The 15,083-nt window shown below is 48.3% G+C and overlaps 4 protein-coding genes across 4 annotated transcripts; 2 read left to right on the plus strand and 2 right to left on the minus strand.

Annotated features, from left to right (window-relative positions):
* Window positions 1-2,599: 2,599 nt before the first annotated feature.
* On the plus strand, window positions 2,600-3,658 carry FPRO_04731 (uncharacterized protein; the record flags this gene model as incomplete). Its single annotated transcript, XM_031230275.1, has 2 exons — window positions 2,600-3,091; window positions 3,284-3,658. The coding sequence occupies 2 exons, from the start codon at window positions 2,600-2,602 to the stop codon at window positions 3,656-3,658; spliced, it is 867 nt and encodes a 288-aa protein (XP_031080427.1).
* Window positions 3,659-5,158: 1,500 nt separating this feature from the next.
* FPRO_04732 (uncharacterized protein) lies at window positions 5,159-6,630 on the minus strand (the record flags this gene model as incomplete). Its single annotated transcript, XM_031230276.1, has 2 exons — window positions 5,159-5,815; window positions 5,869-6,630. The coding sequence occupies 2 exons, from the start codon at window positions 6,628-6,630 to the stop codon at window positions 5,159-5,161; spliced, it is 1,419 nt and encodes a 472-aa protein (XP_031080428.1).
* Window positions 6,631-9,479: 2,849 nt separating this feature from the next.
* On the minus strand, window positions 9,480-11,158 carry FPRO_04733 (putative PRC1-carboxypeptidase y, serine-type protease; the record flags this gene model as incomplete). Its single annotated transcript, XM_031230277.1, has 2 exons — window positions 9,480-10,630; window positions 10,684-11,158. The coding sequence occupies 2 exons, from the start codon at window positions 11,156-11,158 to the stop codon at window positions 9,480-9,482; spliced, it is 1,626 nt and encodes a 541-aa protein (XP_031080429.1).
* Window positions 11,159-13,827: 2,669 nt separating this feature from the next.
* Window positions 13,828-14,754, plus strand: FPRO_04734 (putative SDO1 Protein required for cell viability localised to cytoplasm and nucleus; the record flags this gene model as incomplete). The annotated part of the gene is made up of 1 exon (XM_031230278.1): window positions 13,828-14,754. One exon carries the CDS (start codon window positions 13,828-13,830, stop codon window positions 14,752-14,754), a length of 927 nt encoding a protein of 308 aa, XP_031080430.1.
* Window positions 14,755-15,083: the final 329 nt, after the last annotated feature.

The following is a 15,083-nucleotide window of genomic DNA, read 5'->3' on the forward strand; positions in this document are numbered from 1 at the left end:
GTAAGCAATAGGATATATATATACTATAGCTATAACCGTATTTATCAAATTGCAACCGCCTACTATTACCATTAATATTAATAGAATACCTTAAGACTACTGCCTCTCTTTCCTTAAAGATCTATAGGTTTTAAACTTATATCTATCCTAAATCTATTATAAGCTTATTTAGAAATCTATAGGTCCTTAACTGTTTTATACATAACAGTTAGCTTATTTTTAAATATTATTAAAATAGCTAAAGATAAACGATTTAGTAATAGATAGGTAACTAACATTTGGCAATACTGTTGCCTTCCCTTTTTCTATTTTAGCACTTACCGGCTTTAGCTTAAGCTTAAGTGCTCTAAGTAATTATAGTATTATAAGATAACAGTAAAGAAACTCCACTTTCTCTGCCAGTCAGGATATAACTTACCCTAACCTAACCTAACCTAACCTAATAACAGGCTAAAAAAAAAAAAACTCCCCGCTGCAAAGCCGGGGACCGGAGCTGCCCAATCAAACAACATACATACATACATATGTACATCCGTATGAAAGGCTCTAGTGGCTCGACCCTTGAACCTTGCAGAGCGCTCTGGCTTTGACTTTGGCCCCAGGCTCCCTATCTAGCGGGGACATGCTTGGCCTAAAGAGCGCGCTTGTCCAATTGCCGCCCTACGATAGTCAGCCCCGCGGACCGGGACAAAGTTGGCCACACCTATTCATTGATGAACATCCAATGCATACGAGCCGTTGCCGTTTACACCGTACAGTATAAGTTAATCCATCAAGATCCGACGGGAACAGGCATGCTTGTTCAGACGGGAAGACCTCGAAGAGTAACAGGATTCGGAACTGAACTCAAGGAGACAATTGTCAAGGATCTTGTGGCTCAAATATTCAGCCCATCACCTGACTCGAAAGCCTCTGGTTCTTGATTTAGCCGAAATCCCGTTTGTCGAGAACACAGCACACAGACACGAGCACAGTATCCGAGGGTAGGTATGTGGTGTATCAACACTTGGGAACCGGCAATAATACCACCCACAGCCGGCATTCGAGGGCAATTGCCTGCCTACCTTAGGTACTCCGTAATACAGATGCTTTCACTCAAGGTCCTCGTCGAACCCTGTCATCACTGTCCGTCACAATGAATCGCGGACCAGCATACGTAGGTACATAGTAATGAATTGCTTGTCGGAATGGTCTTGTAGCGTACGTACTGTGCAATACATACATAGATGGTTGACATACATGGGCGTAAATCTTTGATTGACCATGTCAACCCACCGGATTGGATCTGTCTCCAGCGAACGCCGAAGCCATCCAACCAGAGAGCCGACATAGAAAGCATCCTGTCCACAGGTACGCAACGCACAGGCAGTGGAGGTATCGAGCAACTGTTCTGTTCTGTTTATCTCTCAAGACCCTTTACCGTATCCGGATACCGCGAGCTTTTGACTGAGTCGCGAGAGTCCTGGAATTACATCACGGTGTGAAAATCGCAAGACAGGATCTTGTTTTGTGTGGCATTGACCAGACAGGGCAAGGTACTGTACATACATACATAGACCGCATCCGACACCGGTCAAACTACATACATCAGCAAAGGGAGGGTTTTGAACCCCTAAGGTAGGAACTCTTGACTACCTAGGCTAGGGGGTGAGGAAATACAGCGGAAGGGCTTTGGTGGGAGATCAGCGATTTTTGGTGTAAGCCATTCCGCTGTTTTTCCTCACCCCGGGGCTAGGTACGCATACCCCAATTCTGGGCAGCTGCTTGAGACATTATTGACTGTGAGCCGTTGAGGCGACGCTCGCTCAAGAGGAGGAACAGAGACAAGACACCGCGACGCAACCAGGGCAGACCCCGGTCACTGCCAGACGGCGCTATGCTCCAAAGGAAGAGTCAAGCCAAGCCAAGCCAAGCCAAGCAGTACAGTACATACATAACCACAACCTCAAGCCACACCCACTCCCATGAGTCCCATCCACATCCACCATCAGCTCCACCGCCTACCGCCTACCGCCTCCCATCTCCACATGCAAGAGAGGCCACATCCTTGTCATGCGCTAAGAGTCAAGTGCTGGGCTAGCACGTTAGGATCCCCAGTCAGTTCCATCTGCAGACAAGAGGTACGTACCTCATCCGCCCCCGGTCTCCACGCGACGGTGTTGCCCGTGCTGTCTTCCCAGGATCTATGTATGTATGTACTGTACTGTATTACTATACTCCCTCCTTGAGCCTGTTCGCTTTGGTTTAAACTCTGCGTGGCCCGCCCTTGCTCGCCTCTTGCTCGTCTAACTTCCGTTCAACTACAGTCGTAGCAAAACCTCGAATCGATCATAACTATATCCCTACCTATACGTACGGATAACTCTACGCAACTCCCCCTCTATATCCGTCCAACCACTCACTCGACTTCTAAGCGTTGTGCAAATACCTAAACAACAACCTTCTCCTGTTTCTCAGAGCCAACTTGCATCTCCTACGATACAAAACGTCACGAGCTAAAACACACACACACACACACTCTCTCTCTCTCTCTCTCTCTCTCTCTCTCTCTCTCTCTCTTCCGTCATATCAACAATCACTCTCCACTCAACCCACGATAATGGCTGCCGACCTCATCATGCCTACTCTTCCGGGCGACCAGCACTCACGCCATTTCTTCCCCCAGCAGCAGCGCCCTACACATCAACGGAACCAGTCATATCAGATCTCGGTTGGACCTCAAATTTCACCCATCAACACCAATGAGTCCACCAGCCCCGACTCCGCCTCGTCAACTCCCACTTCTCCTAGAGCGCATCATGCACGACAGACTCGACCCATGTATATGCCTGCAGCTCTGCGCCCAAACTTGTTCCCTTCCAAGACCAACAAAATACCCATTGATGATGCTGCTTCTATCTCCAGCACCGAGCCTGATGGCGCCTTGAGACGTACCAACAGTAGCCTCATCAACCTCCCTGGCATGTCCGTCTTCAGCAACAAGCTAGCACGTGTTTCAACCGGCGATAGCACTCAGAGCAGCATTGACGGCGATTTCGATCCCGAGATGTTCCCCGAAGTCAAGGCTCAGCCTACTCGCAAGCACTGGAAGGTCAGTAAAACAGAACCAAACCGTCGCTCCATCTGCCTCGCACAACACCTACTTGCATGCGCCATTGTCTCAGATCTATCCGACCCTCCGACTCGTACAACCCTAGACCCCCTCATGTCTCACCCCGTACCAGTTGCCAGCATATTTCACGCTGTTTCTTTGCTGCAGTCAGCTAACATTGTATTTCCGCAGCCCGATGCCGAATCTACTGTTTGTGATGACCCGACTTGCAAGCGGACATTTAGCTACTTTACTCGCCGTCACCACTGCCGAAAGTGCGGTCACATCTTCTGCGACTCTCATTCCACCTTTGCCGCTCCTCTCGATCATGATGCCAAGTTCAATCCTCGCGCTCCTCTTTTCCGAACCTGTCGTCATTGTTGTGAAGAGTTCAAGAGTTGGTATACACGTAATAGCAGCCGTGCTTCGAGTGCCGCCTCTTCGGATGCGCCCAACCCTACCCCATCAACTCCCATCGGTACCGGCTTTGGAGACGCCTCCGAACTGCCTCGTGGCCCTGAACTTGCTGCCAGTGTGCCTAGGGATTGGAACTGGAGCACTTTCTGAGCAAAACTCGACAATTTTCCTCACTGCCGCCAGTATCAAACAATTGCCGACAACATGTCTTTCTTGAGGTCGAGATCGTCCCTGTCAGCAGACACTCCTGTTTCAGTGTCATTCTCGATTCAGATTTTGTTTGGAGATTCGATACGCCAACACATCGTTGCCCACCACATTCCTTACGACACACCTGCCGAAGTTGCAGTATAAGATACCCGAAGCTATCAGCTTCATAAAGCCACCACAGAAGCATTATAGATCGATAGAAATTCCCCGACGTGTGACTTTGATCATTGTCAAGTGTCGCCAATCACCCATCCTTCCTCCTCTCCATTATACACTTTTGCTGCTGACACCTCAATGGTCAAGCAGCAGTTGCGTCGGCCACTTTTTTGGCCTTGCCTCTCGCATCTGGTTTTTATGAGTTCCTCTTGGTCACAGCGAGGCGTCCTGGAAAGCAGACTCGATATGAGCTGCTACATTGTGGTTATTAGTCCTGGTATGATTACCTTAGCGGCCAGTACTGAGTGAGCACATACAGAATGCTCCTCTGGTTATGCTATTTAATTTTCCCTTGCTTTTTTTTTTCCCTCCTTTTTTTTCGAAAGGCGTTTTATGAGCTCTCATAGCCTGGTTCAAATTATAGATGGTTTTGGAATTGCATTGCCATGCGTGGCACGGAAGGGAACTTACGATGTAATGAGAATTGAGTGGTTATTTGGCCAGATTGAGTTGGTGATAAGATCTCTATGGTCCGTTACTGCTCTTAACTAGATTACAAACTACAAATTCACCCGTTCATATCTGTCATTGCTGTTGTGACTTGGAGCATCGTGTTGGTGGTGATGGGACGAAAACTGACAAATACACCATGGTGATATATAACTAGTTGATTCATAACTGGCAATTCAACATGAAACACAAGTGATAACTCCTGTTCGTTGTTGTAACTACAATAACTACATGTCTACGAAGATCCGAGTCTCCGAGCCCCCAGTATTACCTGCAAGATTCGTTACTGACTAAAGAGACTGAAGTTCAGGATACGGATACTCCAATTCCGGTTTGGGAAAACACACGATGCAGGCTCGTCACTTATCCTGAACCTGTGGCCTCCGTGTCATGATTCATTCTCTCAAGGCCATAGATCACTTTGTCCAGGAACAGTCGTACAAATGATTACTGCGGAACATACATATGCCCTGAGATCAAGAATCCTCAGACATGTCAATATCCCTGAGAACCACAAATATTCGCTCAAAGCAATATGTAACAAAATCCCAATTTGAAACTTTTTGTTCTTGCGACTCAGGCTAATATCAACTCGCACTTCATACCAACCCACGGGTTGCATCAGATTAGAGGAACAGAAGACACAAAACGCTTTCTAAATTTTGCTAAGATCGGAGAAAGAAACGGTCCGTTACCACCCAAGTGAGAGACGAGACCCCAGTTCTGTTTTTTGTTGTTCTTTTCACCTTCTTTTCATTTCCAAAATCTTCCTCCTTAAGCCTTTCGTCGTGGCTTGCCATTGGCCTTCTTGGGTGTAGAAGAGCGTGAGGCCTCATCCGAGGAGCCATTAGCCATGTTGGCACCATCGTAAATTTCCTTCTCGATGCCCTTGGCGGCATCCCAGCCAGCCTTCTCGGCGAGGGCAATATTTGCGTTGACATCGTGAGCTCCCTTGTGAGAGGTCTTGCTGGCAGCGTTGCTTCGCTTGACATAGCTGGCAATGAAGAAGCTAACGAAAAGGTAAGTCAAAGGAGCGAGGTACAGTACATTGAGCCATATAGCAAATGTCTCGCCAGTGGTCATAATACATGGCTGAGTAATGTATTGCGTCTCCGCAGTGAAGGCCTCGGCACTGACAGCCTGTGAGGCAATAGGGTCGGCACCCTCACCAGCACCCCAAATGAACTTCTTGAGGGACTCGACCGCGCCGTCAACAACGGTCTCTTGACTGGCGTCAGGAGCAGCTGTGGTAGCGCCGACTGGAGCGGAGAGTTTTTGAATTACGGTCACCGGAACCTTGTAAGAGATAAAAGAATGGGCCACAGTGTTACTTGCGCCAACAAGGAATTGTGTGATTTGCATCGAGGTAAGTGTCCGCTTGACGGGAGTAGGGACGCGGATGTTGAAGGCAGTCAGGGTGTAGTAGAAATACTGGAATATGTCAGTTATGATATTTGATTTGGAAATCTTGGATAGGGACTTACCATGAGGGAGTGGATGAAGGAGTTGATAAGGACAAACTGCCAGATGGGTGCAGACATGTAACGCATACCAGCCCACATGCAAAGCATGGCTCCAGCGTGATGATATGTCTGGAGAGTAGAGCTAAGTTTGCCCTTGGCTAGAATGATGAATGTATCGAGGACTTCATAGAACTTGCTGAGATAAAAGATCCAGCCATAGTAAGCCAGCCCCTCGTTCCATAGACGACCCCCAACAGTTCCACTAGGCAAACCATCAACGATAGCAGCATTCTCGGCAGAAGACACAAATGAGCTTGTGGTTTCGTTGTAGTAGACGGAGTTTCCGAGACCAGAGGACCCATGGAGACGACAGAAACTATCAGCCGTACCAGCAAGACCCTGGGGACCAGTGGGGTTTACAATGCTCCTCTTCATACCAGCAAGCATGCCCCAAAATGTCCAAGCAGAGTAGACACAGAGGAAGACGTTGTGAAGAACCACGAAGGCAAAGAAAGGACGAGTCTTGCTGATAGCCCATGGCTTCTTGCCGTTGGACTTGTTGTAGATGTTGAGACTCTTAACAGTCACGGCGTATAGAATAGCGATGGTCAGGGGGACCTTGGCATCGAGAGCACCGGTAAATATATGCTCGGGGATATTGAATGGCCGTAGGATTGATGTTGAAACCTCGACGGGCGCAATGGGGGCTGGCGCATTAGCGGGAGGGAAGCTGAAGAGGCTCGAATCTGGCGTCGAGCGCAGCAGTTGGAAGTGCTCAGCCATGACGGCGGTCTATGAGTCTTGTCTGGGATTTTGTGGGTGAAAGAGTAACGCAGGAGATTCAGCTAATCAATCAAGCTTAATATTCGTCTGTTGAAAGATAATAGTCAACCTGAGGTTGAGTCCGTGCAAAAGGTAAAAGCGAAGCACAGATTTCGAGTTTGGAGGTTATGAGAATAAGTAAGGTGAGGCGAGACGAAGACAAATCCAGTTCAGCGGGGTCCAGCAAGAGAAGAAGAGGCCACTGCAAAGGGTAACAAAGAGGTAAGAGGCTGGAGTCTATTCTTAAAATGTGAAGGTGAAGGAGAAGACGTTGGCTTTAACTTCTTTTTTTTTTCCCTTCCCCTTCAAGTCCACCCCGGCTCAAGCTGGAGCGGACCGGAAGGAGGGGGCCTCGGGTCTTGACTTGTAAGTCAAGGTACTAAGGGTGGTGGTACCTTAACTTCCCTTACCTTACCTTAGTGAGTGGTCAAGGGGATTAATTGGGGGTCCGGCCTTCCTAGAATGGCCGGGGATTGGACCTATTGAGACCGTGCCTTTGTTCTAGAGGCAAAAGGCAGGTATGATGAAAGGGTCTTGTTACCAGAATACGGAACATGAAAATGGCACCTGTCTACCAAGTGTGGTACCCGTTGCCGCCTCCAGGACGGGAGGACCTAAATGGACTGCCTCATACGCTTGTATTAACCTATCAATGCGAGGTTTCACTTGGCATGTGCATTTGAATCACTGTTGTGCTCGGTGTACAAGGGCACTTTTGGTCTCAAGGGTCTCAATTACTAACCTACCTATTGAGTGTTGTTTTATATGCAGACAAGTTGTCATCATGAAAACCTTTTACACCATAATTGCGTATTACAAACATCCATTGCTTTGTATTAGGTGTAGCATTTGCATCTAGAGATACATCCCATGTGTTTTCATGTACATTACGGCTGTATTTGTTGTGGAAATTGATCATCATGATTGCGGCCTGTGGGCTTTGACGTTGAAGCATTTGTGTGATACAGAAACAAGTTCCGGATATCATGGATGAATGTGGCAATGTGGGGCCAAAGCCGAGGCAGATGTGCCGCAACTGAGCCCTGGAATAACTTTCTACCTCAGGGACTTTGCGCTTTCCAAATACCAGCATCTTCAAACGGCGCAACAACAATGATGCCAATAATAATGACGATAATAATAGGGGCTCATGATTAGCGATTGCAAAGTTCCGCCGGTCATTATCCTCCTAATAACTGAACTGCCTATTTCTGATGCTCTCGTCTAAGAGACAAGGGTCACCGTGGATCTCTGGTCGACGTCGACACTTCCTCCGGTCAATGATTGTGTATTGGGACGGGGGGCTCTGGACTAGAGTACCATGGATCAGGGAGAAATCTTCGACGGAAGCAGAGTTACAGATCAGTACATCCAGATGTTAGCCTCCCGCCAGAGATCATGCGCAAGAACTATCTGACCCTATGTATTCGAGCACGCGGGGAATTGCTCTAAATCTGTGAACAGAGTGCGGCTGCTGTCCATCTTGGAGGCTGATTTTTGTTGGGGATACGCTAATGCAATGGCCATGTGGGACCCGTCAAGTCAAACTAACCTTTTTTCCCCCTTCCCTTTCCTTCTATTGAGTGAAGCTATCAAATGCTGTCGTGTAAGTGATTTTGCTTTGTGTTGTCGTGTGACTGTCTTGAAAACATTCTATTGAAGCTCAGCTATTGCGGTGTAGCTTACGAGACCTAACACTATGTCGAGAACCGAGTGAGAATTTGTCTATTCATTGATTGTTGGTGCCGTTTCTGAATTATCGAGCCTCTTGTACATATCTCATAGGTGCTATGTTTGATATATCTTCTCTGTTATAAAAGACCGCCTGTTTCGAATGCTATGACTACCATAAGGCATACACAATCACGCAAATTTGTCTTTTTTCTATTATCTGAACCCTGAAGGGGCTGCAGTAAAAAAAAATCGTCTTCTCACGTTCTCTCCACCGTCATCCCGCGGCTGTCCGAAAACCAAACCCCAGAATCCTCAACAAATCTACGATATCCATACGCATCGAAGCTCCTTGTTTCTACGCCATCCATTCGCCTCTTGGCCCGCGCATCTTTACCCTCTTCCCGGCGCCTCCTCCGCTGTTCGACGTCTGCTCTCTCTCGTCAGAGGGTACTCCGTATCAGCCCCATTCATCTTTTTCTTTCTCGCACCCAGTTCATCTCTGTTTTGTACATGGTGGAAAATTGACTTCATCCCGCTGCCCGGCCACCGTCCGCCCGGCACGGAGTTGACATTGACAAGCCCTTGATACCTAGCAGTTAGATTTTTCAAATTGATTGTCGTACAAAATAAGTAGCACATTAGTTTTCTCGGTTTCTTCCTGCTAGGTTCACTACAATCCAGTGTCTATGTCTTTTTTTTTTCTCGTCATGCAAGCAAGTTCATCTTGTCAGCAGGAATCGGATTGTCTCGGCAATTGTGGATTCATCCTCCGTCACTCGGCCGGAGTGGAGATCGATCTGGCTCCGTCGGACTTGCAAGTCTCCTGATGTGACATAATACCGATGTCCCTCGTCCGTACACTCGGTAGCATTCATGTCAGGTACGCATGGCCATTCTAGATGCAGCTCACCATCCACATGTGGTTACGACAATTGATAATCACACAACCAGCACAAAGGCACCTCACGTAATCTTTCACTTTCATTATTGTAAAACGTGGTAAATTCATATCTGTCTGAAGCTAATAACCATTCCCATAATCATGCAATGCCGTCCTTGTTCGCGTATTCAAAAGTCAGTATTGGCAATCTCTCATTTAGTGTATACCCAAACACCTCATACACGAGTGATCCAGCTTAGAACCACTCTCCGCTTAGCCAGCGGTTGAAGAAGTCTGAGGAAGCCTCGGGCTGGTCCATGGGCACCATGTGGCCAGCACCATAGATCTGCATGAAGGTAAAGTTACCGCTGGACTTGACCTTGCCGTACTCCTTGCCGTCATGCTCGAGGTTCTTGATCTTGGCGTGGCTGAAATCCTTCTGGCCAGACCACTGGAGCTTGTCGGTCCATGCCTGGTTACCCAGCCAGTTGCAGATAAAGTCGGCATCACCAGCATAGATGAGAACGGGGATCTTGTCAAGAACGTTGGGGACGAGCTGGTGGTAAGGCTGCATCCAGTCGCCAGCAAAGAGGAAGTTTCGGTTAATGTCCATGTTGCAACTGTCGTAGCTGCTGACCTCAGCACCAAGAGCCTCCTTGACCTCTTCGCGATTCAGGTAGTCAGCGATGTAACCCAGACCAGGATAGCAGAGGTTGGAGCTATCTTCACACTTGCCCCGAATGTCGTAGACATTCTGGCCAGTGCGCTGGTAGGGACCCATCATGGCGTTGTTGCAGTAGATGCTGGCGGGTACACAAGACCAGGCACTGCCGGACTCGTAGCAACCCTTGATCAGAGACTGGCAGCGGGGCAGAGCGTTGTCCATGGACTGACACTCGCTGTCACTAAGGACAGAAGGGTAGCCGCCCTCACCGCAGGCCATGGGGCGGTAGTAGGCGTACTGAGTGTAGCCGTCAGTAAGACCATTGCCAATGAGAACGCTCTTGAGATTGATGTTGCGGTCATCGTGAGAGAGAATCTCGTTGGCGAAAACAGGTATGTAGTGGCCAGCATAGGACTCGCCGGCAATGTGGAAGTCCTGCTTGGCATACTCGGGGAACTGGTGGAAGAACAGGGTGAGTAGAGCATAGATGTCCTTGCCGGCAGCAACAGTGTTGCTGACGGAACCACCGCTGTAGGAGTAGCCTACGTTGACGGGCTGATCGAGGAAGATAACGGAAGCATTGTTGTTCCAGGACTCGGGGTTGTTGACGAGCTCGATCTTCTTGTTGATGGAAGCAGGTCCAAGCTCAAGGAAGAGACCAGTCAAGGAAGAGCAGCCAGGGCCACCGTTAAGCCAGAGTACGACAGGGTCGTTCTTGGGGTCGTTACGGGACTCGAAGAACCCTCCAAGGTGTTAGCTCAGCTATAGATTGGCGGCAGTCGGGACGACAACTTACAGTAGAAGAGGTGCTTGTCTTCCTCCTCATTGTCAAGATAACCACTGTACTGCTTGACCTTGTCAACACCGAGCTTTGACGGGTCGACCTTCTTGGCACGGAGGTTGAAGTTTTCGAGTTTTCCGCCAACCTCGCGATGCTTCTCGCCATTCTTCTCGACCCAAAGGGACTGGACATCAGCACCCTTGACGATGTGATCCCAGTGGGCATCGGGTCGACGGTTGGCCTTCTTGGGCTGGGTCAGGACCTGCTTCTTGAAAGCCTCGACAGCGTCGGGGGCAAGAAGAGTGACTTCATCCCAGACAGCCTTGGCCTCTGACGAGATCTCGCCAAAAAACTTCTCGAGGGGCTTGGTCCAGGCGTTGATGTCGATATCGACGAGAGGCTTGGAGTCGCCGCCGAGAACCTGCTGCTCTTGCAGACCGACGGCCGAAGAGGCAGCGCCCAGCACGAGCGCGGAAGTTGACAAACGCATTGTCTGCTGTTTGAATAGGCTTCAGTAACTGCTTTTTCTGAAGATGGCGATGGCAGACTAGAGAATACGGAGAAGTTGTTGGACAAGAAAAGTGATGTTGTTGATGGAAGAGAGAGAGAAGTAAACGCGCAAGCCAGGCAAGCGACGTAATATGGCTGGGGAAGCTCCCCAGACCGTCTGAGACCTCCATCAGATGGGACGCCCAGCAACGCAGCTGACCACTCAACACGCCCCGCGTAGCGGCTACACTTCCTAGCGGCAGGGGCGATTCAGGCAGTTGCCGGGGGGCTCTGCTATCAGATAGCCACTGTAGCTACGTGTGTAACTGTTAGTGCAGCATTGCGTGTCACCTATACGCAAGGTACCAAAGGGCCAGGCTAAGCTAGGAAGGGCAGCTTGCGCCAACAACTCAAATATCCACTTTATGCTCGATAACGTGACTCGACGACGCTATCTCACCCTGATGAGTCGTTGATAAGAGGTGCTCAGCTCGGGATTTAGCTCTCCGTTAACTCTGTAAAGGCTGCCTCGTGATGATGAATAGATGCTCTTGTCGATGCAGAGAAGTATAGAGTGGCCACTGTTCTCCGACTTGAGCGTATCTCGCACCCTCAACTCACTCCATGATTCCAGCAATTATTTAGGTGTGGCCAGGGTGTAAATCCGGTGCCGGTTCAGTGACGTAGATGATACAGGACCCGTTTGCTGTGTTACCGTTCGCGTCTGAACCGATAATGCACGCACTAGAACATGGTCAGAGGTTGATTACGATTCGGTTCAAGTGTGTCTCATTCATGACTGTCAACTTGCCAGAATCGGAGAGCTCAAATGACTCTGGACCACAACGGAGACTGGATTTCATTTTAGTCATATACTTTGCTTTAATGGTAATAACCGTCCCTTCCACAACGACCTATTACCTGAGGCGACCACAATCGGCTTACCAACATGGATGCAGCAGCGCAAGGCATGAAACATGAGTGAGGCGGCAAGTTGCAACTGATACCTAGGTAGGTAATTAGACGGGCCTCAGGGAGCAAGAGAACATCAGACCCTAATATAAGGTATTAAAATACACTCAGTAAAATATATACTGAGTTTATCCTAACTTTATGCTAAGTTACCTAAGTCTTTTGTTATTTAGGATTAATGTCCTGAGTTTTCTTTCCTCCCCTAGATGGGTCATCATGAGCCAAGGATTAGGTTCCTAGCTTTAACATGATTTAGCACTCTGTTAACATTCCTTGGTTAGCTTTGGCCAGTAATTTAAGTTTTTAGCTACCCTATATTGCAATTGTGTGGAAGTGGCATCTGTTCCTCCTGTTATGTAACAGAAGGACAACAGCTTTATTGATATCTGTATCACTTACCTAGGTCAGTACCTGGTTCCCCCTTTTCCTTGTTTTTTTCAACCTTTGTTTTCACTAAAATAAGCTTGAGCTTGAGCCCATGTGTCTGCAGTATGTGCGCAGGTGTAGCCTCTACCTGAGCGTCTATGTCCTCAGACTTAAGCCAATGCATAAATATTACTTGGCTGGGTATCACTATACTTTCCTGGAGGAGCATCCTGGTTACTAGAGATCATTCAGACATCGTTCCTTAGGAGTGAAAAGCACACATGCCACCCCATCATTGGTTCACATAAGCTTGATTTCTCAACTACATGGTCTCTACTGGGTAAGTACTCACTTTAGAGCGGCGGCATACCAATTCAAAACGATTGATATTTCGCAAGTCATTCAGTAGACCAACGTATATTGCATACTAGATTTCATGTCCAGGAATACGCAGAAATGAGCTGTATCTGTTCAGATACTGTGATAGGATCAAGGTACTTAGCATGTTCACACAAAAGCATTGATCCTATACAGAAACCGTAGCTAGACAGGATGCTAATAGCTTACCACACGACCCAGGCTCCAGATAGAAACATAAGCAGTTATAATTAGACCTTGTCCACAATGAACAGTCAGACCGATGGCCAAGACATGCCATATCATATGAGGCGAGGTGTTTGTTATTCACAAGCTTGGCGACATGACTGTAGCCAGTGGTCAATATACAGCGCGGTTATTACCTATAAAATGTTTATGGAAAAAGTTAAGATGAGGGCACTAAGGGGATATGCCATGTTCATAGCAAATATTGCGAGTCTCACACCATGTAAGTCATATTGATTCTAGTTATCAGCCAGTTTAGCCCATCCGCGTTATTCCAACAACTTCTACTTATGTACAAGAACAGGAAATCAATCACGTATGGTATAGAAGCTCATCGTATGCCTCATTACTGAGAAAGGGGGGAATGGGTCATTACAGGTGTTTACATTTAATAAATGGTTACGGAGCTATGGTACATATCGTTATGACTCAAAAGGTATGACGAAGCCCTGCCTACTAGTACCTTAGGTAGGGAGGTAAGGTAAAAGGTACTAATCTTCTCTGTTGGTGCGGGGCATTATTAGGTACTCAGTACCTAGGAAATACAAACCTGACTGATGGCGGGGTCCAGAAAAAAGTTCTGGTAAATCCAGAAGGTGAAAGTGCCTACTTTACTAACCCACTGTCTTTATTAACTACCTCATTTCAACCCAAGTCTCAGCAACTCAACGCAGCGTCCACTGTTTCCCCTTCTCTAATTTCTTCCATCCTATAAGCAAACCGCCTATCATGTCTCGCCAGATCCAACAACCATCCAACCAAATTAAGCTCACAAACGTCTCCCTCGTGCGCCTCAAGAAGGGAAAGAAGCGCTTCGAGCTCGCCTGCTACAAGAACAAGGTCCTCGAGTGGCGATCTGGGATTGAGACGGATCTCGATAATGTTCTTCAGATCCCAAACGTCTTCCTCAACGTGTCCAAGGGCCAAACAGCGCCTCGTGAGGATCTCGACAAGGCCTTTGGCAAGGGCAAGTCTACAGACGACATCATCCTCGAGATTTTGAAAAAGGGCGAGATGCAAGTCGGCGAGAAAGAGCGCGCGGCGCAGACAGAGCGGGTGCACAACGAAGTTGTCAGCATAGTCGCTAGCAAACTGGTCGATCCGAGAACCAAGCGCGTCTACACTTCTGGCATGATCGAGAAGGCTCTCGACATGCTCAGCTCACAGGCTCACACCGCGACACCAGACAAGAGCGCTGCCGGAAGTGCTACTGGAACACCTGCGACCGAAGAAGCGGGCGAAGCTAAGCCCAGGGCCCAGCACAACTGGACGGGGGTTAGCACGACCAAGAGCGCAAAGAGCCAGGCTCTTGAAGCTATGAAAGCCCTCATCTCTCACCAGCCCATTCCAGTGGCGAGGGCACGCATGAGGCTTCGTATCGCCTGTACCACCAACGTCCTCAAGCAAGCCGTGAAAGGAGCCAAGGGAGCCAACAAGGAAGAAGATGGCGAGCAAAAGGCTGTGGGGACAGTCAAGGACAAGATCCTCAGTTACGTTGAGCAAGTCGAGAGTCAAGATGTCGTTGGTTCGGAATGGGAAGTGGTAGGCTTTGTGGAACCTGGGGCCTTTAAACCCCTATCTGACTTCATTGGCAATGAGACCAAGGGACAAGGAAGAGTTGAGGTTTTGGATATGGCTGTCACGCACGAGGATTGATTAACAAACACATTTAAGAAGTCAAAAGAAAAACCATGATACCCTCGCCTAGAATCATACAGTATCTTTTCCTTTCCGTAGAAATACCCATGTTGCCCCCAGCTTACGCTGTCGTTGACTTCGTAGAACCCATAAACTTCACGTATTTGTAGCATGAACACTCCCTGCTCCCTCATTGAACATCTTTACTTGAATACTTTTGATTCGTGACTCTGATCTAGAGTACAGCCCTTGCTTTGGCTGCATATGCCAGAAAGCAAACCTCTCAAAATGCTCAGAAAGATGGAGAAACCAGCCGTCACGCCTGTCCACCCATAACCAACACCCAT

Source organism: Fusarium proliferatum (genome assembly GCF_900067095.1).
Source record: "Fusarium proliferatum ET1 genome assembly, contig: FPRO_scaffold004, whole genome shotgun sequence".
NCBI classification, from domain to species: domain Eukaryota; kingdom Fungi; phylum Ascomycota; class Sordariomycetes; order Hypocreales; family Nectriaceae; genus Fusarium; species Fusarium proliferatum.